General features: G+C 39.9%; 1 protein-coding gene across 6 annotated transcripts in view; it reads left to right on the top strand.

Moving 5' to 3' along the window:
* Positions 1 to 26,306, top strand: part of ANKH (ANKH inorganic pyrophosphate transport regulator) — a 151,806-nt gene that overhangs the window by 52,371 nt on the left and 73,129 nt on the right. The window contains exon 1 of one of the 6 annotated variants that reach the window (XM_077116867.1): positions 3,692 to 5,368. The exons of the other annotated variants lie outside the window; for them this stretch is intronic. Coding sequence (XP_076972982.1) covers positions 5,321 to 5,368 — 48 coding nt within the window. The 5' untranslated portion in view covers positions 3,692 to 5,320. Of the gene's footprint in view, positions 1 to 3,691; positions 5,369 to 26,306 lie in introns of those variants that run through there. 6 annotated transcript variants of the gene reach the window in all.

Genomic DNA, 26,306 nt, shown 5'->3' with positions numbered 1-26,306 from the left:
AAAGCTGAGTGTAAGAGGACCCCTATACAAAAATTAATTCAAAATGGATCAAAAACCTTATTGTATGAGCCAGTACCATAAAACTTCTTGAAACAAATGTAGGGAAACATCTTCAAGGTCTAGTAAAGTTAAACTTTACACTTAAAGCACAAGCTGTGAAAGAAAAAATAGACGAACGGGAACCCCTTAAGATCAAGAGCTTCTGTGCCTCAAAGGACTTTGTTAAAAAGATGAAGAGGCAGCCAACTCAATGGGAAAAAATATTTGGAAACCACATACCGGGTAAAGGTTTGATATCCTGTGTATGTAAAGATATTATACAGCTCACCAACAAAAGAACGAGCAACCCAATTATAAAATAATACAAGCTAACGTTTATGGAACATTTAATGTATACCAAATTGCTGAGCACTTTACATGCTCATTTGATCTTTTTAACTAAGAATAAATTAATTTATTTAATCCCTATGACAGCCCTTGTTAGGGAGGTACCAAAATTATCCTCATTTGATAAATGAAGAAACCGAATTTCAGAGAGGTTGGTAATCCATGTGAACAAATAGGACTTGATGAAGAATCACAAAAGGATTAACAAAGCTGCTTTCTATTATCACTTTAATCCATAACCTGACAAAACTTGGCAAAGAGAGCATTTACAGTCATTAAATGTTTTTCTTTAAAAAAACCAAATCCAGATATAGGACAGAAGGGGCTTAACTCACTACTCGAGTTCATCTGCCTGGTACAGCGCCCATTAATTTGTCGTGAGCTGGGTGGTTTGTCAGGAAAACCTAATGCGCTGGTGATGGAGAAGCATGTCAGCGTGTACCTAATCCTTCGGCTGACTTGAATTTGTTTACTTAGCTAAACACGCTGCATTTGTCAGCAGGTTACCCATGCGCACATTGCGTTCGTCTGACAAGGTAGTTTGAGTGTCTTAGCTTTTGATGTCTTTTTAGAAATTTCTTGAAAAATCAAAGTTAGGTCCCTTTCTTGTTGATATGTTAATCATAGAGATTCAATAAATTGACATCTCTGGATTTGTACACGAATCTTTTTTTATATATAACATTTTAAGGGAAAAAGATAAGAGTGTTATTTGGGGAGTCCCTGGAGATGGACAGGGACCAGTCTTTGAATTCGGCACTTATTTTCTGGATTTGTTCTGCAGCCTCAGTTAAGATGAGGCAGCTCATTACCATCTTATTGATTCCACAGATTTCAGGTTCCACTGTGGGACGAGGTAGACGTGTTGGTTAAAGCCCTGGAAGTTAAGATGCAAACGGCTGTCAGCTAGAGGCGGCGGCAGATGTGTGGAAGTGCAGAGAATTTTGATAGGCCATAGAATAGCTGAGTGATTAGAATCTCTGTGTGCCGGGGTATCTACTTAAACACTTCGCCCAAGCCACAGGATGGTCGGGCACTTACTTGCCCAGTTGTTTGTGTCTTCATGTGGCTTTTGAAAAAATTCAGTAATGGCAGCAAAATGAGGAGAGCACCTATGAGAGGAGCATCTGTGAGAAGAGTACCTGTGCAGAGGGGACCTGTGAGGAGGACATCTGTGAGAAGGGCACCTGTGAGGAGGACACCTGTAGGGAAGCACCTGTGAGAAGGGCAACTGTGGGGGGGGGGGGCACCTATAAGGGGGGCAACTGTGAGGGGAACACTTGTGAGGGGGGTACATGTGAGGAGGACACCTGTGAGGAGGACATCTGTGAGGAGGACATGGGGGGGAGCATCTGTGAGGTATCTGCTTGTGAAGGGAGCACCTGTAAGGGGAGCATCTGTGAGGGATGCACCTGTGAGGGGAGCATCTGTGAAGGGGAGCATCTGTGAGGGGAACATCTGTGAGGGATGCGCCTGTGAGGGGAGCATCTGTGAGGGGAGCATCTGTGAAGGGGAGCATCTGTGAGGGGAGCATCTGTGAGGGATGCACCTGTGAGGGGAGCATCTGTGAAGGGGAGCATCTGTGAGGGATGCGCCTGTGAGGGGAGCATCTGTGAGGGGAGCATCTGTGAAGGGGAGCATCTGTGAGGGATGCGCCTGTGAAGGGAGCATCTTTGAGGGGAGCATCTGTGAGGGATGCGCCTGTGAAGGGAGCATCTGTGAGGGGAGCATCTGTGAGGGATGCGCCTGTGAGGGGAGCATCTGTGAGGGATGTGGCTGTGAAGGGAGCACCTGTGAGGGGAGCATCTGTGAGGGATGTGCCTGTGAAGGGAGCATCTGTGAGGGGAGCATCTGTGAGGGATGCGCCTGTGAAGGGGTTATCTGTGAGGGGAGCATCTGTGAGGAGAGTGCCTGTGCGGAGGGCACCTGTGAGGAGGACATCTGTGAGAAGGGCACCTGTGAGGAGGACATCTGTAGGGGGCACCTGTGAGGAGGACACCTGTGAGAAGGGCAATGTGGGGGGGCACCTATAAGGGGGGCAACTATGAGGGGAACACTTGTGAGGGGGGTACATGTGAGGAGGACACCTGTGAGGAGGACATGGGGGAGAGCATCTGTGAGCTATCTGCTTGTGAAGGGAGCACCTGTAAGGGGAGCATCTGTGAGGGGAGCATCTGTGAGTGATGCGCCTGTGAAGGGGAGCATCTGTGAGGGGAACATCTATGAGGGATGCGCCTGTGAGGGGAGCATCTGTGCAGGGGAGCGTCTGTGAGGGATGCGCCTGTGAGGGGAGCATCTGTGCAGGGGAGCGTCTGTGAGGGATGCGCCTGTGAGGGGAGCATCTGTGCAGGGGAGCGTCTGTGAGGGATGCGCCTGTGAGGGGAGCATCTGTGCAGGGGAGCGTCTGTGAGGGATGCGCCTTTGGAGGGGGCATTTGGTCTCTGGCCATGTGTTTTATTCCTTACTGCTTTGTTTGGTTTTATAAATACATGAGGAAAAATTAGGCTATCTGACCTGATCATTTCTAATAGGTGACAATCCCATATCTTTCACTTCCAGATCTCAAAGCACTCTCCACTCTACAAAGTTACGCTACTCCTTGTCACATTTGTTCTTCAGGGTAATTTCATTGAGTTCAGAAAGTGACAGTGCCCACTTACGAGGTGTGCAGCTTGGAGCCGCGCGGGCTCGGCGGGCCGTGCCCCGGTCAGGGCCGAGCAGAGAACGGGAATCCGTGATCCGGAGCCGCGCCCCGGTCAGGGCCGAGCAGAGAACCGGGATCCGGGATCCGGAGCCGCGCCCCGGTTAGGGCCGGGTGGAGAACAGGGGGACCCAGAGCGGCTCTGCCTGTGGCGTGGGGATCTCACAGGGGCTTTGGCCTTGGGAACCTCATCCTTAAGCCCCAGCTGCCCCGTTCCAACCTGGAGAAGGGGAGTGTCCGCGATCCCTTGTGCTGGCTGAGTGGGCCCACAAGCTGCAGGACTTCTGATTAGATTGGTTTGCTTGCACTGGTTGGAAATGACAGTTAGATTTTGTTATGATTAATTTAACCCAGTTAATCTCATCCCATGAGCTAATGTTGAGGGTATTGTTTGGTTCTGTGTCACATTGGACTGTTGTGTGTTTTATTTTATAATCGTGGACATGCAGTATCATTCCTTTCTAATTCAAAGGCAGCTGGCATGGGCAACCCTGGTCTCTGCATGGCAGGCGAGAGCTCTGCCTGCTGAGCCACTCTGACCTGCCCAACTTCATTTTAAAATACAAAAAGAAAAAGAAAAAAACTTTAAAATATCTCTATTCTTGAAAAAAATCACTGTCATTATTGCTCTTTAGGGTTCTAGTCCCATTTTGGTTTTGATTTCCAAACAAGAATAAGTCAAATGCAAGAGACAAATCATTTCTAGGGCAGGCCTGGTTAACTCTTAATTCTTCTCTCCCTCCTCCCCAGTAAGAAACCTGGAAAATTGTCAGTTTTCCATTGCTTTAAAATTTTTCCTTTCCCTATTTCCTCAGAGCCTGCTTTCCCCTCTTTCAAGGAAGGATTATCCTGCTGAAAACAAATTGTTTCAGTATTTATATTTGTGGAGACAAAATGTAACAGATTTTTATTTCGGTCCCGGCTGCCTGAGGTTCTGCAGAAGCCCTGTGGGTATGAGCTGTTCTTGCCCCCCTCCTCTCGGGGCCCTCCTGCCTGCTGCCCGTCCTTCTGGCGAAGGCACCTGGGAGGAAGGGAAGTCCTGAAGGTGGAAGTGCCTTCACGTGCATCAGACGCTGTGAACTTGAGTCATGTGTTCATTTTGATTTCCGGTTTGCTTGAAAATAACTCACTTTTTCTCTCTCTGTCTCCCAGTTATTGAATTATTTGTAAGAGGCTCACCCATTTAACTTCATGCTATGATTTTCTTACCATAGGATTTTGTAAGTTGTTAATTTCCACAGCAAGTTGTTCATTTTATAAACAAAAACTCCTTTTTTTTAAATTGTTATGATTCTTCTTTAGGATTTTTATTCCTGACATCCTGTGAGATAGAGACACTGACGTTTAAATGAATCACAGTTCAGAGCACTGGGGCCAGTATAACTGAAATTATTTTATTAAAATGTACATAAAATTGTATAGAATCAGCTTTCTGGCTACCCAGGCAGTTGTTACCAGCAATCTCTGGAGTTCATGCTTTGTTTTTGCCCCTTTGGAACAAATTTAGCCAATGTCAGTTGTGTGGGTGAATATTTGGTTTTATTTGGTATGTTAAATTATATAATGGTATACTGAATGTCAGCAAGCCCAGTTAACCTCAAAGTAATTACTGTATTGGTGGTATTTAACAGGGAGTATTGAGGGCAAACGAAAAGGGTAAAAGTGGTTTTCCCATGTTTCTTGGATTTGAAGAGTTCAGAATATGAAATTTCTGTTTATTGACAGTATTTTTACTATCGTGGTTAGCATTGCTTCTGAATGCATGCTTTATGTCATGAAAAATGAATATTGTCCCCTTTTTATATACCGTAGGATGATAATATAACAGCATTAAATCATTGCCTGAGCAGATGGATCCATTGTAGGGTCATTATGTGATTCTGCTGATGTGCTATTTTTGAAGTGTGAAATGTCCATTCTGTTCTACTGGCTAAGAAAAACAGCCTCCCCCAAAGAACTCACAAATGCAGTGCTGTCCAGCAGTAAGGTAATGTAAGCCACATATGCAATTTAAAGTTTTTTAGTAGCGACATTAAAGCAGTAAAAATAAACAGAAGAAATTAATATGAATAATACGTTTTATTTAAGCCAATATATTTAAAATATCATTTCAACAAACAATAAAAATAAAAGTATTAATGAGATATTTATTCTTTTTTTTCTGAGTCTTTTATATGAAGTGTCCATTTTAAACTTAAGAGGTCCTGTCAGTTCAGTCAAGCATCATTTCAAATGCTCAGAAGGCACAATTGGATGGTGGCTGCACATTGGACAGCACAGGTCAGTGTTTTCTCAGAGCTAAGTCAGTAAACGGTTTGGTTTCAGCTTCAGGTAAGAGAAAGAAAGGGGTCATGTGAAATGTCTAGGCATTTGAAAAGGAAACTAAAACTGAAAACTAAATAACAGTTCTTGAAAAGGAAAATGTTGACAGGGACTTTCTGAAAACATCACTGTTTCCGAATTGTTTATTCATACTGGGCAAATGCTGTTCCATAGCAGAATTCACTTTATTTTTATGAGAAAAGAACAGTGGTTTAATGTCAGTCTTTTCTTCAAGGAAACTAAAAATCAATGTCAGAGAGCATTAATGTAAAGAATTCCTTTTTCACTCATTTTTCTGGGTCTTTGGTTGCCGTAGCTTGATGGACTTGGATGGACTGAAGTAAAAAATTAAAGATCACTTTTCAGCTCAAGTTTGTTTTTTTTACTGTATTGGGCTTCCTTCTCCCTGAAAACATGAAAGCTTTGCTTAGAGAATGCTCATGTTCTGCCATTTTGAATGCCTTTAAGCTCTCACTTACAGCAAGTATAAGCGAGTAGTGCTAACCCATAACCTGAACACACCTTGGGGCCTTTTATCTGTGGCAATTTTCCTCTCTTCGTGCTTCCTCTAGAATATAGGCTGTTTTATGTCATTCCATTTTCAGAGTCCACGAGCTGTTACTGTAGCTCTAAGTGCGGTGATACCATGCTCTTTGTGGCCAGTTGAAAGTGTTGTTGCCAGCCAGATGGTCCTCATTTGGAAGAAGAGACCTTTGAGTTTATTACTGTTGATTGGAGATGGAGGTATTAGATTTACCCTGGTGATTAGTAACAGAGGCATGTGCTCCAGATAACCTGGAATATATCTGCAGGTCCACAACTCTTTCATCTTTATGATGTCCGGCTATCATAAAGTCTTTATATGTGTTTTAAGTTTAATAACTTAAATCTTTGTATGATAGAAATAATCAATAAGTGACAAAGAAAACCCATTTATTAAAACTTGGAGACAATTATATTACCGAATGATATGCAGTAAATTCTTATTGTATCCCTTTCAAGAACCTAAAAAGCAATACCTTAGGGAGTAAATTCTGTGGTTAGAACTGAAGTTCATACTAGAAAAAAAGTTTACTGTTTATTTCTATTATGTAGACATTTTATTATACTTACTACTGAAGTATAAAAATAGACCTAAAACTTTATAAAGAGCTTATCTATGAAATACAGGATTTCCTTGGATGTAACTATTTGTATAGAAGTAAATGATTCTTAATTTATAGCATAGTGTTTGGCCCAAAGTAAGTGATCCTTTGTCTCCTATTGATGCTCTAGATCAAGTTATGGAGTATATTCTAATCCACTTCCCGGAAGACGGGAGGGGCATGGAACATGGCTCTCTATGTAATAAAAACAAGCATATTGTACTGAAGTTCAATCTCATTGAACCACTTTGCTTGCAAAGAGGGCTTCTTTCATTAAAGAATCCAGGCCACATAGTCCTCATGTTAGATTCAGGATGCATAGACCTGGGTGTCCATCTACTTCTGCCAGAATATCTTTCCATGGTGTTTATTTCCAAATTAATCAGAAGAAAGAGAGCAATTAAGACAGCAAAATAATGTGTAGTTCCAGTACTGCATTTTTTGGAAGATAATTATGGAAATGTCCTGGAGAGTTACTTTCCAGGACTAGATTAGCTCTCTTATGACACAGAGCCAAGGTACCCATTGATGAAAGGCAAAGGACAGCTCAAGCCAGTGGCTGGATCCTTAATTCCTTATCCAGAGTTGAATCTTTGGTGCCGTAGAGTGAAGTCACTTTCAGTCTCAGTGTTAAAAACTCAATAAATTTTCTGTTTGTTTTAAGGAATAGGATATTTCATGATTTTTTTTTTAAAGCTCTTCTAAAAGTAGCTCTTCAGAAGCTATTAATGTAGATTGATATGTTAATTAACGTAGATTCTATGTAAGCACTTCACTATAGGTATCTTTTGCCAAGTGTCCATTGGCTGCATAGCACTCATAAGTCATAGGCTGGTATGATAATGTTTCACCAAGGCTTTTTATTTCTTTATGCAAGAAGTGAGGAGAGAATTTCTCCATTTCCATTAGAAATGGCAGCCCTGGGACCACCAGTGTGCATAGATACGCTTACCTGAGCGTGTTTCTTTTTCTGTTTCTGGCTCATCAAAAAAATGAAAACAGAACAGATGGAGCAGCTCATGGAGAGAGAGAGATGGGAGGAGAAGTCTTAAGTTTAAATATGGATTATGAAGGGAGCCTGGGCTTCCATATAGAATAAAGGAGGTGAGAGAAAGGAACTAAAGATTTCATGAGCATGCGTAATGACTAATAAAAGTTATGGGCAGACTCATGAGATAAATAGCAAATTGTACCTAGCTATCAGCTTCTTTAAATCTTGCTCTTTTTGTATGCATTTTTAAATTTAAAATTTTACTGCTGCTATTATAATGAACAATTTTTTACAATGAAAGCGTGTATCCTCATCTCTACCCAGGTAAAGACTCTGATGAATGGCTGAGACGAGGCCACCACCTGGTCACAGTTCTGTAGACAAAATGCCCTCAGGAAATAAGCAACCCTTGATTCTTCACACTTGTGAACCTCAATATCTAAAGCAATAGCAGGTGTCACACTTTTTAAAGCCGATTCTGATTCCTTGACTGGTTCTATGTAGGAAAGAGTGGGAGAGCAGAGGAACAAGAAGATAGGGGGTTAGACAGTCTCGGGTGAAATAGCTGTATTATTGGGGGAGGATTAATTTAACACCGCAAGTGTATTTCATCTCTTGGCAGTTCAAAAATACCTAGGTTCTCTCTCTCATTCATCTGTGCTCTTAGTTTTTCCCTTTTGCTGCTTTTTGCTCATCGTATTTTCATATGTCCATCTCACATGGATTGTTTCCATCATTTTTCTCCCTCCTGTTGTAGCGTCACACAGGAAGGCTACTCCCATCCACGAGCCTTGTGTATAGTCAGACGGCCTGTGACGCATCTAACCCAAGGCTGCCAGAACACACCACTGAGAGCCAAACAGAATCAGTCTGCTTTGATTCGTCATTTCTACCCAGGAGTCCAATGCTAGACTCTTTGACGATGCATCCTTTCCATCTGTCTGCTTGGCAAAAACAACAGAAAATGAGAGCCCATGTATAAAGAAATTGAAGCATTTTATCCAGTGAAATATTGAATTTAGAAAATACATTACTTGCCACAGAATCATCAAAGTAGGTCTCTTTCTTTTTTTACTATCCAACAAGTTCATGGCACTCTGTGTAGGAAAGTTGAGATGCATAGAATCAGATAAAACCACTCCTTCTCAGCCCATGACCCTGTCTTTCTTCACATCCCAAATAAGTATTTTTCTTTTCCCTGTGGGAGAGTTTGTTTTGCCATCATGTTGCATACCGGCCAAAGCTCATGGCTTATAGTGTTGATTGCCCTGCCTCTTGGTTGGGTGAATTTTTGAGAAGCTTTTCTTGGTACTAGACCAAGCTATTACAGAGACTCCACTGAGGAACAGTCTGGTGTACTTGACGGTAATGTTCCAGGAAAGACGGCTGACATGCTTTGGGTCTTCTGAAAATACCAACACCCGCATAAAAACCTTTTTTGAGGGAATAGATCCAGAGAAACGAGTCATCAACAAGACTTATACATCTCCTTTATTAGATGGTCATGATTTATTCTCACAAGTCCTAGGCAGAAATAACTCCCTCTTACTCTGGATCTTATTCATTTCTTTTGCCCAAAATCACTCTCTGCTAAATCAGACAGTCAGGAGTGAAAGCTTTGTGAAAAAAACATCAGTTAAATTTAGACCAGTTTCAAGTAGCCCCTCTCTCTTTTCATACCATTTCTAGACCTTTTTTTTTTTTGACATTTTTTATTGTGAAATATAACATATATATCAAAAAGTGATAATTTTCAAAATACATTTTAACAAGTAGTTTATAGAACAAATTTCAAAGTATATGGAATGGGTTACAGTTCCACAATTTCAATTATTTCCTTCTAGCTGCCCTAATACACTGGAGACTAAAAAGAAATATCAATATAATGATCCGTAGTCATACTCATATGTTAAATCCTATCTTCTCTGTTACAATACCTCCTTCTCCATTGATCCTTTTTCCGGTCTTTAGGAATATTTGGGAAATGATCATTCTAACTTCTTCATGTTGAAAAGGGGTGTTGACATTATGGGGTAGGAGGATGCAATTGGTTGATGCTCTTGTAGAGACTGGTAACTCTGGGGTTCAACGCTTATCTGGCCTAGGAAGCATATGGCGGTTTTGGGTTTCTGAAAAATGAACCTAGTGAGTGAAACTTTTATAGAGTCTCAGATAGAGATCTGTTTATTCTTTAGGGTTTACAGGAGTCCTGTTGGTTGGAGCTTGGCATACCATGGCAATTAGCAATATCTAGCTGTAGCTTGCGTTAGAGTTGCCTCCAGAATAGCCTCTCGTTTCTATTTGAAATCTCTTAGCTACTGATACCTAATTTTTGTTACATTTCTTTTCCCCGTTTTTAGACCAACCTTATTTTATTTTGTTTATGAGGAAGCCAAGGCCCATAGACATTATTTGCCAAAGGTATCATGTTCACATGTGGCACATTCAGAAGTAGAATCTCCTTTCCTAAGATAACCTCTCCTTCCTTCACCTTCTTTAGGTCAAGAAAGTAAAAGATTTTTAGTTTTGGAAAGAAAGAAATTCACCAGGGTCTGCTTTCCACGTAAGATTATCAACCAAGGGTGTTTGGTAAATCAGGAACACTTTTGGCATACTTTTTTTTTTTTTTACTTGCATATTTTTTTCTTTATTAGAGAAGTTGTGAGTTTACAGAACAGTCACACAAAATAGAGGATTCTCATATGCCACTCCACCACCAACACCTGGCACTGGTGTGGAACATTTATTACAATTAACGATAGCACATTTTAATAATTGTAGTATTAACTGTATTCCATAGCTTAACATAAGGTTCACTGTATGTATAGTGTAGTTCCATGGATTATTTAAAAATTTTTATTCTACTACCAAAAAGACAATATAATATTTCCTCTTTTAATCACACTCAGATGTATATTTCGGTGCTATTAATTACGTTCTCATTTTTAACTCCTATCACCACCAGCCATTACCAAAACATTTACATTATTCCAAATAGGAACCTTGTACATTTTAAACCTTAATATGTAGGCCATCTCCTCTCCCCACCACAAGCCTGGCAGCCTATATTCTAGAAACTGGCTCTAAGAGTTTGTGTATTCTAATTAATTCAAATCAGCAGTGAGTTACTTGCTTTTTTATTTTCCTATGCCCTCCAATAATATAACCTCCCTTCTAGACTCATACAATTCTTTAGGCCTGGATTTTTTCCCACCTCATTGCTTTAAAAACAAGTTGTCATTTTACCCTTGAACTAACTTTGAGCTTACCGTTCCAAAGTTTCCTTATCTCCTCTGTATTCTCAAAATGTAGTGCATGCACAAATGGGATAGTGTGCATTCTGATATATTTCATCATTTTGTCTACTTAATTTATCTATCCATTTGGTAGATTTTGCAAATGTGCTATATTTCTCTGGTGTTTTTAGTTCCCACAATTCCTACACAATGCTATTACCTTTACACTAACAAATTTAACATTGATGAATAAAGTAGGAAAAACTTCAATCATTGTGCAGTCTAACTTTATAATCTTTATGACCTCTTGTCTTGTCCTCAAGGTAAAACTGGAAAACTTAAGGCCAACAGACAGTGTAAGATGCTTCATGGGATAATCAAAGCTATCATACTCCAGTATTCTCTACTTTGACCTTTTCTCTTCACCTATTTCCAAAGTTCGATTTACCAGCAGTAGATCTTAATCATCAAGAATTTGACATACAATTCCTGAGGTCACTGCTTTATATGACTTCATCTGACAGGAATGAATGATCAAAGCAAGAGTAATGCAGTGAACCAACAGGATTGCCCTCCCTGGGTTCATTCTGATAGGTTTTTCAGACAGGCCTCAGCTGGAGCTGGTTCTCTTTGGGACTTTTGGCATACTTTTATACCCACTTGTCTTCAGGGCTTTCTCTAATTGATATACCAGAAATACCTTTACCTGGAAGCCAGGTCTGGGCAGCCTTGTGAATGGGATGTGCAAACAGGAAAACGTAGGGGCCAGAATTCAAAATAGGCCATTCTTAGAAACATCCTATCCTCCTCAACTTACAGCTGGCACACTTACCAGTATCCTTGATCTTTACCTGAAGAGTCTGAGCAAGCTGGTTTTTAAAGTGGCTAGTCTCAACCAACCAGAATTCAGAATTCTTTCCAACTTGTATTTAGAAGTATTTAGTCTGTGTGTTTGTCAGCACCTCTGTGCTATGTGCCTTCCTGTCCTTGTTTCTGTTGGCCTATGGCCCCTGTCTCTGCATGTGCACTTGGTGTTCCTTTATCTCATTGTCTGGAAATGGCCTGGCAATGGCTGTAAGGTTTTAAAGAATGTACGTTGCTGGGGGCTAATGAGTAGTTTGTCATCCATGAGAACTGACTTAGGCACAAGAAACATAGAACTGGCACATCTCTAGAGAAATGTAGACAGTAGAAATCAAGACCTTTCATGTTTTTAAAAAGATTAACAGGATAATTCCTTGGTGAAAATAACCAAGTCTGCAGATGACACTTAACCCTTCTGGATAACAACTTGATAAAGCCATGGAGAATAACTGCCAGTGAAAAAAGTCAAGGCCCTGACTATGGCTATGTTTTCAACATGTTCACATGTGCTTGTGCATGCAGCCCACACCCACACATAACAGATGAGCTCCAGCCTGGACATGCATTAACTGGTGGATTTATTGGGGAAGGGAAATCCCTGTGATTACAGCACAACCCAGGAGACTTGTCTCTCGTGAAGACATCAGCCCAGAGTTTCAGGTCTAGCCCAGTAGGTATCGTTAGATGGAGGATATTGAAAATGAAACCGAAAATATCCCCTTACTTTTCTTAAAAAACAGAGACCTAGAATATTGTACATAGTCTGTCCACATGGAATTCTAAAGAGGGCCAAATGAAATGTTCATTTGCAATGCCGGTGTATATGAACATCCTTCAAAGATAGGACTTTTCAGAGTAGAAGACTAAACCACCATCAAAAATTCCAAATCTGTGTTTTTAAGTGTATTAATAAAGTAAAAATGGCCTTACTTAGTAAATTTTAGCTTTCTGGAATTAGTAATTCTTCCCCACCCCCATGAAATTTGAAGCAAGGAAAAATTTATTCAGAGCAGAGGAAAGGAATGAAAACTAGATTGGGTACCTGTGATTGGATTTTATTACCCAGGAGGTGTTGCAGGTTGAAAGTATAAAGGTTGAGCTGTTCAGATAAATTCGTAGGTGCAATGGTCTTGAGTCTAAGCCAAGGAATGCCATAAAATGCACCTTGCTGTTGGAAACAGACTTTTGAGGTGAAAAAGAAAAATAAGGATCTGATCTAATCTGTCCTCTTTGGGGGCCATTCATTTGCATTTTTAGATACGTTATACTTGTCAGAAGCTGGGCTAGTACACTGCCTCTCCCCCTACCTCTTACACACACATGCACACACACATTCACAGTCGTCTACCCTCACATTGTGTCGTTTATGATCTAGTGGGGGAGGCAAACATGTAAATAACTAACTTCATAAAGTATATGAATGAAATAAATGCCATGCAGGGAACAACCACTTGTCTGTGAGAACAGCAGTGAAAAAGGGATGATTAATTCTGTTTTGAGAGATGGAAACAGTGTCTCAAAGGCCTTAGCATCCACACTTAACCTTGAAGGATAAGTGGGACAGGCATCATCGGAAAATGGGATTGGTCTGGCCTGAGGAAACTGTCTGAGCAAGGTTGGAGGAGAGGGGCAGATGGGGTTCTCTGGAGTGGTGATGGATCAGCAGGGGCAGCTGGCCCAGGGAGGCAGGGAAAGACAGTGGGTGAGGAAGCTGGCACACAACCCCCATGGGGAAGAATTAAAATTTAGGTTGTAGAGGATGGGAGAAAAGCCTGGGTTTTTAACTTGGAAGTGGCATATCTGGCCCATGTTTTAAGAAGCTAAAGACGTGATTGGAGAGCTGAGAGGTTAGAACTGGAATGGCTGGGCTGTGGCAGAGATACTGATTGGGGGCCAAGTACCAGTGTGGCTTAGCCTTGGGGAGATGCCTCCGGGGGCCCATGGGGAGGACCCAGGCATCAGTGGTCATCGTGGTGCACGTGAATCCAGACTCCTCTCGCACTAGAATGACACCAAACTTTGTGATCACCTTGATGCTATAAAGCCAAGGAGACTATTAGAACATCTTAACTTGTTTTTCTTCTTCCTTCTTGTCACTCTTCTGAATTTACCCTTCATCCAAAATAGCTCTATAATAACCACCTGAACTGAACATTTCCCTAAATGATGATTTAAACTACTCATATGCTCAGTATTTTTACCCAAATTGATATTCTCAGAATATCTTTAGACATACTTTTAACAATACCATCCTGTAACATCCTAAAACCTTTACATGGGTTATGCTAATAAGAACCTATTCAGCAGTTTATAAATATGACAAAGCTGATTATGTAGAATAAAATGAAAGCCCAGCACTTTGCTTGCACTGTACTGTCCATAGCATTCACTCCACTCTGCCTGGCGAGCACGTGGGCTGTACCGCAGGTCTATTTCCCCATCTAGATGGTAAAATTCATGAGAACCAGAACTGTTCTTCATCTTTTTATCCCTCTCTGCCCCCCACCCCCCACCCCACGCCTGAACTGCTTGTTCAGTGTATTAATGCAGGAAAGTATATACTGCTGTCTGTGTGGTGGCAGGAGTTTCCTTAATGCTCCGTGCAGTTTGTTTCCAGAGCAGGCAGCAGCATCAGAGCCACTGCGTAATGGTCATGGGGAGCACGCAGCCAAGGAGCAGTCGGCACATCATGTGGGCAGAGGAAAGGAGGTGTCAGGACACGCTTCAGACATCAGAAACCTTTGTACCAAATTTGACAACTCATTTACTTACATTTTGGAATAAAATGACTTTTTGGTTTTGGTTTTCATTTAAGGAAGCATTAACCTTTAAAGGAAAATCAGTTTTCCATTGATAGTTTTCAGACTTCTTAGGGACCTTTCTGTTTGGTTTATTTTAGGAAGATAAACAATCTTATCAAAAGCAACTACCTTTGGGAATCAAATGATTCAAGTATACAACCAAGAATTGTGTCGAGCTCTGCTAAATGTTTAGAGAAGGAAGAGGGGCGATGGACCAATGAATGAAACTAGGAAACCATGTTATTTTCTGTATTTGCAAAAGGGCTTTTCATGATCTCCAGTGTTGCCATTGATTTTTCCTGTTGGTCTTTAGACCGTGAAGGATTAAGAATAGAAGAATAAATTAAATAAGATGTATAATATCAAGCATGGGCTTTTTCATGTAGAAGGAAAGGAGGTATTTCAGCCCAAGAGTCTTGTAACCACTGATGATTTGTTTGTTTAGCACAGAAAAGGGTTAATAGTTGTCCAGAATTTGTTTAACAAAAAAATAGAAAGTTAGTGGAAACAAGTCAAGTTCCTCTTTGGGTTAGACCCTGGGAAATAGAGATGTTTAAAATGTTAGTAAACTAAGAATTAAGCACATTGAAAATTGACGTTTCTCTCAATATTCTTTTGTTGTCCTCGTATTTCACAAGTTTAATTGTTACTTGTATTTGAGGACAATGTGTAATATAAGCAGAATGCTCTTTAGCTGTTAATTCCAACAGCACACACCCACAAGGCAATTCAAAAGACCCTACAGTATATTGGAGTTTTTATGAGTTGAAGCCTGCAATCCGGCCTCCCACAGGCCTTGTCTGAAAGTTGGGAGCATCCAGGTGACCAGTGGAGTAGTCAGAGAAAGAGTTGTGGTGCTTAAGACTACAGGTTCCTCTTCTTTTTCCTTTCCCTCTCGGTGCGCTGTGGTTAATGGTCAGCCCTGTCTTTTTCTCGCGTATGATCACAGACATAAAGCATCTGAGTATATTTCATTGGGAGGACCCTAGATTCTGCCCAAAGCTAGAGTGACTGCTTTCTTACCAGCCAAAGTAAGATGTTCACACAGCAATAGGCTGCTTGGGGCAGTGAGGTTAAGTTACTTAGGAGGCTTTGTGAGCAGCTCTGGAAGGATCTTCAGTTATACTTGGATAACACGATTTATCTTTCACTTTTTATAGTCCATTTATTTCCCACCTACCTTCTTTACCCCACTGTGCCCTGGTGAAATCATAATTCTCTGCAAAATGGCATTTTGTCACCATGGAAATGAGAGCATGGACTCTGGAATTTATGAATACACTATAAGATCCAATAGTCTAAATGCAGAAGTAAAAAATGACCTTGACACGCACATAAGGTTTGTTGTCACACCAAGTCTTTGTTTTCTTTTGCAGATTTTTTGACTTAGAAGGAATAAGTTCATCCTGGAATAATAAATCAGTAACCAAAAACAAGTAGTCATGGTTTCTGAGGGTACAGAAAGTAGAAGTAAACATGTAATTGTTCCTTTAGTTTCTTAGTGTTTCAAGAGATTCCTGAAACCTGAAAATGTTGGAATAAATGGCCAGGTACTGAATTCATGGTTAACTTAATTAGTCATGTCCGTTGTATACTTCAAACTCAAATCAATAAGAGTTAATGCTGGGCTGACTTTTCAGGGCAAACATGGACAAATACTATCATCATTATCCTGTTTTACATTTTAGAAGTTAATATTTTTCACATTTTCATAATAATTATTCACCTCTCCTATGAAATTCAGAATTGCATCTTACCTCTCCCCCTGCTCCCCTAGATGTGATTCAGAAACTCTTGATGGTACACAGAACCTGAGAAGTCAGAATAACAGGCATCAAGGCAAGCAGAGAATGAAAACATCTGGAGCACGCATGTTTGTGGCTGGAATTCAGTTGGCATCCAAAAGCTAACTTAGTGTTTACACTCCTTTGTGAGCAAAATCTTGGTTTCAGATCTTAATTCTATTTTGGCTTGGGGAGTCCAGTGCCCACCCTATGGTCACATTTGAGACTGGGGTGACTCAGAGGAAGGAGCCCTCCTGTTGAGTCATCCACCCCTCTTCCTGCAGGCCTGAGTTTTCTTTGGAGATGTCCCATTCAAGTGGTCTCTGGCTTCAGCCTGAGAAGTCTGAAAAACTCAGGAAGATGAGAAGTGAACATCTGCAGGCTTGCTTCTTACTTCTGTGTTTCACAGCTACAGAAAGGCTTTATTTCAGCCCAGGAACAGTTTATAAAAATGAGAAATAGAAAACTGTAAAGATAAAAATTGAGAGCTTTCTGTGTGTTGTATACATATCTCATCAAAGCATTTAAACACTTCCTTAATGCACCATTTTGCTGTCATATAGACTTACTCTAGGGAGACACAATTGCCTTTTAGAGATTGATAACCCTTAAAGAAGATGTTACTGGTGCAGATACTTTTAAAGACATGCATACAAGAATTGAATTTATTTTGATAGGCTTACCTTTTTTTTACACCTTAAGGGTTGGTGCCAAAGGAAACAGTATCTCAAAAAATATAATCCCTAAATCCCCTTGTGTTCATTGTGTTGACTCAACAGCATAAAGAACTGTCATGGTGAGCCATGTAGAGTAACAAGCTATGATAGACACTTCCTGGTAGTTGGTTTAATTCTGGGCTGGTAAGAGAGGCACAAGGAAGTTCATCCGATAGAATGAAAAAAACAAAAGATGAGTTTTTTAAAGTAGAGCTGTGTTTCCTAAATTCACAACAGCCAATAATGTTCAAAATATGAAGAATTCATTTTATATCTAAAATAACATGGGTTCCCTAAAATGAAGAACTCTCAATGCAAAGGCACTGCTTATTTCTCTCTCCTTTTCTGGTTTCTCACTCCTTTGCTAGTTTTTCAGTTATCAGTTCAAGGTCCCCCTGCCTTTTCTGGCCTTTCCTTTCCCCACTTACAAGAAGTCACAGGAGGACAGTCAAAACTGATAATGCCCAAGGCTGGATCACATCTGATGGAAGAGCCGCCTTGGCCCATCCCCATCAGAAGAGCCTACACGAGCAACACCCACAGGAGCACACCCTGCTGTGATCTTAGTGGGTCCCCAGGGTCACCCCTGCCCTCCTGCAAGCACTCCCTTGTCCCTGAGAAAAGGGTCTGTAGTATGAATGGCGATAAAATGGCTCACATCACACTGAAATAAGGGATATGCGCTGTTGGACTCCAAGATAGATGTTATTAAATGGAAATTAAAAATTGTGATGAACATTTCACTTAAAATACTAAACCTTGTTTTAATCCCAAAAAGCAGTTAGCTTATGAAGGGTGCTTGTTTTCTCCACTCAAGGACATGGAATGTTTAGGGGCTTTTGTTTTGTTTGTTGTGTTTATTAAGGGTGGGAAGAAGAGGTACCGTATGGGAGACAATTCTCTTTAACCAACAAATAAAATATATATTTTTTACCAACCTCTGAGTTAGGTAACCTGTGCTTTTAGCATTTTCAAAAGATAAATATGTTGAAATGAAGAAGTGGGGAAGAATCTAAAATTATGGTTGCAAAGACTCACACAAGTTGCATTATAACCACATGGCCACTTGTTTTATCTGAGTTTTGGAAGTTTAACCTGACTTCCACCTAGATTGTGAATAATTTAGAAATTACCTAATCATTTATGTGTATCTTATCAAAGCACCTAGCTAGCTACTAATCCCAGAATACTTACATGCACAGACTGCTGGAGCTATAAGGTGTCTGAGAGACCTATTGAACCACATCTGCCTTAGTAGAGAGTTGGTTTTTACCTCAGAAGATAGCAAGCAGCACATGGTATCTGTTGTCAGTGTTGTCTTAGCTTCATGTGGGAAGTGAAGGTGATGTTCTGCAGTCGATTGGACCTTCTGGTTGTTATACAGCTATCTTTGATCATACCATGCCAGCTAATCAATGTAAACTACTGTCTAGTACAGAAATATGTGGATCAAGTCTATAGATGATGCCAAGGCAGTTAAGAAAGGTCAGCCAGATTCCAAATGAGATACCTCAGAATAAATACTTAAAGCATGAATGAGCTAAATTTGCTCTCAAAAGACTGCCTCAGGGGAGTTGGACTTTGCTAATTGACAGCTGCTTCATCCTGCCACACAAATATATTGCAAATCACAGAACTAGAGGACCTCAAGGGGCATCAGAATCGCACAAGGTGACACAGTGACTTCCCCAGTATCCCAGAGCCAGCTGTGCCAGGAATGGGGCTTGATCTGAAGTCTGCTGAGTCCCCGTCAACAGTGCCAGCCTGAGTGAGTCACCAGGCAGCCTCCCCCTTGTTGGCCAAGAAATGGATTTAGTGTCCATTTCTTCAACTTGTGTGTGTACACCTAACAAGAGTGTATCTAGCCGATCTTATTTGGAAAAGTCAGCTGTAGTTTCATAAGATTTTATTTTAATTTTCATTTACTCCCATGAAATTCCAAAATTATGACTGGTCCATTTGACAATCACATTTTTATTAAAGAACCAAAGTAAACCTAAAGTAGATACATATCTTGCTCTACCTGGCTCTATCCTTGCTGCTTCCTTGCTAGTCAACCATAGCATAGGAGGATAGATGGCCTCTCTACATTCATGGAACGTTCAGTCCAAGGCATATAATAAGCAGCCAGTTACAGTGTGGTTTGAGAACTGTTTTGATGGGGAAGGGACAGAGTTGAGGGACTACATTGCAGAAATGATATAGACTTCAGACAGATCAGGATCAAACTGGCTAGCTGTGTGATCTGGGTGAGTACTTCTTTGTGCCTCGGTTTCTTACAGTATATAAAATAGTAGGAATAGTAGGATCTAGCTCATAAGATTACTGTAGTTGGACCAAATGATAAAGCTATGCTCTTGTTGGTTTTAGACCCATAGGGATAGAAGTGTCTGAAGAGGTGTGTAAGTAGCTCAGGAAAGTGCATTGAGCTGGAGAGGAAATCAGTTTGAAATCACCATGATCACAGAGTAAATTGAACTCTTGATTCCTCTAAGATCAAGGGAGCATGGAATAGAAAGAGGTATGAAACACAGAAATTTTTTTTTTATTAAAAAAAATTAACTAACACAACATTTAGAAATCATTCCATTCTACATATGCAATCAGTGATTCTTAATATCATCACATAGATGTATGATCATCATTTCTTAGTACATTTTCATCGATTTAGAAAAAAATAGCAAGACAACAGAAAAAGAAATAAAATGATAATATAGAGGAAAAAATAAAAATAAAAAATAAAAAAATATATAAAAAAACAAAAACAAACAAACAAACAAAAAACTATAGCTCAGATGTAGCTTCATTCAGTGTTTTAACATAATTACATTACAATTAGGTAGTATTGTGCTGTCCATTTTTGAGTTTTTGTATTCAGTCCTGTTGCACAATCTGTATCCCTTCAGCTCCAATTACCCATTATCTTACCCTATTTCTAACTCCTGATGGTCTCTGTTACCAGTGACATATTCCAAGTTTATTCTCTAATGTCGGTTCACATCAGTGGGACCATACAGTATTTGTCCTTTAGTTTTTGGCTAGTCTCACTCAGCATAATGTTCTCTAGGTCCATCCATGTTATTACATGCTTCATAAGTTTATTCTGTCTTAAAGCTGCATAATATTCCATCGTATGTATATACCACAGTTTGTTTAGCCACTCGTCTGTTGATGGACATTTTGCCTGTTTCCATCTCTTTGCAATTGTAAATACTGCTGCTATAAACATTGGTGTGCAAATGTCCGTTTGCGTCTTTGCCCTTAAGTCCTTTGAGTAGATACCTAGCAATGGTATTGCTGGGTCGTATGGCAATTCTGTATTCAGCTTTTTGAGGAACCGCCAAACTGCCTTCCACAGTGGTTGCACCATTTGACATTCCCACCAACAGTGGATAAGTGTGCCTCTTTCTCCACATCCTCTCCAGCACTTGTCATTTTTTATTTTGTTGATAATGGCCATTCTGGTGGGTGTGAGATGATATCTCATTGTGGTTTTGATTTGCATTTCTCTAATGGCCAGGGACATTGAGCATCTCTTCATGTGCCTTTTGGCCGTTTGTATTTCCTCTTCTGAGAGGTGTCTGTTCAAGTCTTTTTCCCATTTTGTAATTGGGTTGGCTGTCTTTTTGTTGTTGAGTTGAACAATCTCTTTATAAATTCTGGATACTAGACCTTTATCTGATATGTCGTTTCCAAATATTGTCTCCCATTATGTAGGCTGTCTTTCTACTTTCTTGATGAAGTTCTTTGATGCACAAAAGTGTTTAATTTTGAGGAGCTCCCATTTATTTATTTCTTTCTTCAGTGCTCTTGCTTTAGGTTTAAGGTCCATAAAACCGCCTCCAATTGTAAGATTCATAAGATATCTCCCTACATTTTCCTCTAACTGTTTTATGGTCTTAGACCTAATGTTTAGATCTTTGATCCATTTTGAGTTAACTTATGTATAGGGTGTGAGATACGGGTCCTCTTTCATTCTTTTGCATATGGATATCAAGTTCTCTAGGCACCATTCATTGAAGAGACTGTTCTGTCCCAGGTGAGTTGGCTTGACTGCCTTATCAAAGATCAAATGTCCATAGATGAGAGGGTCTATATCTGAGCACTCTATTCGATTCCATTGGTCAATATATCTGTCTTTATGCCAGTACCATGCTGTTTTGACCACTGTGGCTTCATAATATGCCTTAAAGTCTGGCAGCATGAGACCTCAAGCTTCGTTTTTTTCCCTCAAGATACTTTTAGCAATTCGGGGCACCCTGCCCTTCCAGATAAATTTGCTTATTGGTTTTTCGATTTCTGAAAAATAAATTGTTGGGATTTTGATTGGTATTGCATTGAATCTGTAAATCAATTTAGGTAGAATTGACATCTTAACTATATTTAGTCTTCCAATCCATGAACACGGTATGCTCTTCCATCTATTTAGTCTTCTGTGATTTCTTTTAACAGTTTTTTGTAGTTTTCTTTCTATAGGTCTTTTGTCTCTTTAGTTAAATTTATTCCTAAGTATTTTATTCTTTTCGTTGTAATTGTAAATGGAATTCGTTTCTTGATTTCCCCCTCAGCTTGTTCATTGCTGGTGTATAGAAACACTACAGATTTCTGAATGTTGATCTTGTAACCTGCTACTTTGCTGTACTCATTTATTAGCTCTAGTAGTTTTGTTGTGGATTTTTCCGGGTTTTCGACATATAGTATCATATCGTCTGCAAACAGTGATAGTTTTACTTCTTCCTTTCCAATTTTGATGCCTTGTATTTCTTTTTCTTGTCTAATTGCTCTGGCTAGAACCTCCAACACGATGTTGAATAATAGTGGTGATAATGGACATCCTTGTCTTGTTCCTGATCTTAGGGGGAAAGTTTTCAGTTTTTCCCCATTGAGGATGATATTAGCTGTAGGTTTTTCATATATTCCCTCTATCATTTTAAAGAAGTTCCCTTGTATTTCTATCCTTTGAAGTGTTTTCAACAGGAGAGGATGTTGAATTTTGTCAAATGCCTTCTCTGCATCAATTGAGATGATCATGTGATTTTTCTGCTTTGATTTGTTGATATGGTGTATTACATTAATTGATTTTCTTATGTTGAACCATCCTTGCATACCTGGGATGAATCCTACTTGGTCATGATGTATAATTCTTTTAATGTGTTGCTGGATTCGATTTGCTAGAATTTTGTTGAGGATTTTTGCATCTATATTCATTAGAGAGATTGGTCTGTAGTTTTCTTTTTTTTGTAATATCTTTGCCTGGTTTTGGTATGAGGGTGATGTTGGCTTCATAGAATGAATTAGGTAGCTTTCCCTCCACTTCGATTTTTTTGAAGAGTTTGAGGAGAGTTGGTACTAATTCTTTCTGGAATGTTTGGTAGAATTCACATGTGAAGCCGTCTGGTCCTGGACTTTTCTTTTTGGGAAGCTTTTGAATGACTGATTCAATTTCTTTACTTGTGATTGGTTTGTTGAGGTCATCTATTTTTTCTTGAGTCAAAGTAGGTTGTTCATGCCTTTCTAGGTACTTGTCCATTTCATCTAAATTGTTGTATTTATTAGCATAAAGTTGTTCATAGTATTCTGTTATTACCTCCTTTATTTCTGTGAGGTCAGTAGTTATGTCTCCTCTTCCATTTCTGATCTTATTTATTTGCGTCCTCTCTCTTCTTCTTTTTGTCAGTCTTGCTAAGGGCCCATCAATCTTGTTGATTTTCTCATAGAACCAACTTCTGGTCTTATTGATTTTCTCTATTGTTTTCATGTTCTCAATTTCATTAATTTCTGCTCTAATCTTTGTTATTTCTTTCCTTTTGCTTGCTGTGGAGTTAGTTTGCTGTTCTTTCTCCAGTTCTTCCAAGTGGACAGTTAATTCCCGAATTTTTGCCCTTTCTTCTTTTCTGATATAGGCATTTAGGGCAATAAATTTCCCTCTTAGCACTGCCTTTGCTGCGTCCCATAGGTTTTGATATGTTGTATTTTCATTTTCATTCGCCTTGAGATATTTACTAATTTCTCTTGTAATTTCTTCTTTGACCCACTGGTTGTTTAAGAATGTGTTGTTGAGCCTCCATGTATTTGTGAATTTTCTGGCACTCTGCCTATTATTGATTTCCAACTTCATTCCTTTATGATCCGAGAAGGTGTTGTGTATGATTTCAATCTTTTTAAATTTGTTGAGATTTGCTTTGTGACCCAGCATATGGTCTACCTTTGAGAATGATCCATGAGCACTTGAGAAAAAAGTGTATCCTGCTGTTGTGGGGTGTAATGTCCTATAAATATCTGTTAAGTCTAGCTCATTTATTGTAATATTCAAATTCTCTGTTTCTTTATTGATCCTCTGTCTAGATGTTCTGTCCATTGATGAGAGTGGCGAATTGAAGTCTCCAACTATTATGGTAGATGTGTCTATTTCCCTTTTCAGTAATTGCAGTGTATTCCTCACGTATTTTGGGGCATTCTGATTCGGTGCGTAAATATTTATAATTGTTATGTCTTCTTGTTTAATTGTTCCTTTTATTAGTAGATAGTATCCTTCTTTGTCTCTTTTAACTGTTTTACATTTGAAGTCTAATTTGTTGGATATTAGTATAGCTACTCCTGCTCTTTTCTGGTGGTTATTTGCATGAAATATCTTTTCCCAACCTTTCACTTTCAACCTATGTTTATCTTTGGGTCTAAGATGTGTGAAACACAGAAATTTAAGGCAGAAGAAAAGAAACCTAAAAAGGAGACTGAGACTGAGGGACATTAGAGGACATAAAATCCAGTGCCTTCAGGCCATACTTAGGAAGCACATCTAGAGGCTGGGCTCTCAGACTCTTTGACTGCCTGGACATGACCCATCAAATTGATTTTATAACCTACTATAGATTGCAATTCACAGAATGGAAATTGATGGTCCAGATTAATTATGGTACTTACTCAATATTGCTCTGGACATTGGTTTCAGTGCCAGCAAATTTGATAATCCAGCACCATTGTTTGAAGAGTGAGAGTCATTCTCTCATTCTGCTAATATTTATTGAGCACCAGCTATGTGCCAAATAATTCAGTAAACTATGATTGGTATCATGATGGGCCTAGGGATTAGACAAAGCCTTCCAGAGGAAGTGACATTTAAGATGAAGGATGAATAGGAGTAGCCAGAGGAAAGCAGGCAGAAGGGAGAATGAGGAGGGAAGTATCTGAAACCCTGAAGAAAATGCCTTGTGTCTGGAATACAGAATGATGAGGGCCTAGATCTTGGAAGGCCTCAAGGCCAAACGGAAGAACCTGCTAAGAGACCTTTTAGTCCAGTGACTCTTAAATCTCCAGGTTATATATAACAGCTTATACTGAAAAGAATAAAAAATATATTTCTTTGTAAAAATATCACATCAAAAAGACAAGATTTTTCAGCTGAGATCTACTCTGACAATCTGAAAGGAAAAAGTGTCCAACGTAGTTTTAACTATAAAAGCATCCAAAGAACGAAACCCAAATGAGGTGTCACATTGCAAAAGGAATAATTAACCAGCCCCACAGTCTCTGAGCCCACTTCAAGATCTTTGCTTTTATACATTTGGACTACAGTTTGCTTCTGTAACATTCCTTCTACAGTTACAACTTGAAAAGTGGCTTCTAGTTCCATTATCTCAGAAAATGCACAGGCAGCAAAGGAAAATCCAGGAGCATACCTTCCTAAGTACAAAAGGAATTCTGTCTATTTCTTGTGCTAAAGCAAACGTAATACATGTTTCTTCGAAGTTCTAGGACAGTGTAGTGCTAAGCACAACACTAGGTAATTCCAAGAAAAGAAAACTGATCAGTTCCAAACCTAAGTTATGTCAATGAAAAAGCAAGCTTATAATATGATTTCTGCCAAGCACTATCATTTGCTTCTTATACTTATCCCTTCCATGCAGAAAAAAAAAACAAATTAAACTGCACCTTAAGAATTGATGCACCAGTGGGTACCACCAGCTTTTAATTGAAGAATATTTTGAAATGAGAGCTGTTTATGGGCCATCTCAGGACAGGGAATTATCTCAAAACTGTGATTTTAAGTGGAGAATGGTTAATTAAATAAAGTAAGAAAGAAGAAAGGAGGGGAGAGAAGGAGATAATTTAATTGGAAATACCAGATTCTCTCTCTGTTGCTTGAGAGAACAGAACCAAGCAGGCTCTTTGGCTTAGTCAGCATCGTATGGGTCTGGGTTCTCGCCCAGGTAAACAGATCCTAGTCATACTTCTGTTTATCCCAACAAAAGTTCAACATCAGTTAAGTGTTAGCTTAGCAAACACATTTGCTTTGCTGACCTGAATGGATCATTGGTTAGCATAACTTCTTCCATTTAGAGAAAAACATTTTTCCCCCAGTAGGCGGTTGCCCTGTTCATTGTTCACCAGTCGCCAACAAAGGAACTGAACGAAAATAAATGAAGAGGGGAGGGATTTGCTGTCCCACCAGAGAACAAATGTGTCAGGGAACTGCTTCTGCCAGCTTTGCTTGCTGCACTCTCAAGGCTGCCCAGCCAGCAGGTTGTCACCTGCCAACTTGCAAGATAAACTCATGTGGGCTTGTGCTTCCCCAGAGCAAGAGAGGAGAGGAGGCAGTGATGGCAGAAGAGCAGCCACAAGGCTCCTTCCGGCCAGCAGCCTTCTCTGCCATCTTACTCTGGATCCCAGGTTTCCTATTGGCTCTGGCTGCTTAGCCCATTGCCTGTTTATTCTGCATCTGTGGTCATTTAGTCTAAGACCACCATCCACTGTCACCGTCCTTACCTCACTGCCAGGTCTGCATGGGCACAATCCCATGGAGGGTGGGCGAAATTTCCATGAATTACTGGGAAAGCCATCAGAGGTGAGGTTATTAGGGGTTAGGTCTTTGATCATGCATGGCTGGTGGGATCTTGTGAGCTATCACTGCATGTGTAACATGGCCAGCCCTGCTCAGTGACTAATAAATGTGTGATGCACTGACACAAAGAAATTCCAGAAGAATCCTAGACCTACCAATGCTCTTCAGAACTCGTATTCAGTCTGCTCTCAACTAAAATTTCATCCCAAGGTTCTTATTTGGGAGAGGAAGAAGAAAGAGGGTTAGTGATTTGCCTCCTTTGGTACTAAGCACTTTCATACATTGTCCAACAGGAGACAGATTTGGGTGAACATTCCTATTTATCTAATGATACTGAATCTCAGAGAGGTTCAGTCATAAACCCAAAATAACACAGCTATTACATGGGAAACCCAGATCAAATCTGATGTTCCACATGCATTCCAGCTTCCTTTGCTGGGTTTAGAGGACAAAGTCCCAATTCTGCTGCTAAATAGCTTTAAGACCTTGGGTAAATTATTTTTCATGATGAGCTACAGTC

The sequence above is a fragment of the Tamandua tetradactyla genome, chromosome 9 (assembly GCF_023851605.1).
Source record: "Tamandua tetradactyla isolate mTamTet1 chromosome 9, mTamTet1.pri, whole genome shotgun sequence".
Taxonomy (NCBI): domain Eukaryota; kingdom Metazoa; phylum Chordata; class Mammalia; order Pilosa; family Myrmecophagidae; genus Tamandua; species Tamandua tetradactyla.
Note: the sequence above shows the minus strand (reverse complement) of the source record. Positions and strands in the feature narration are given on the sequence as shown.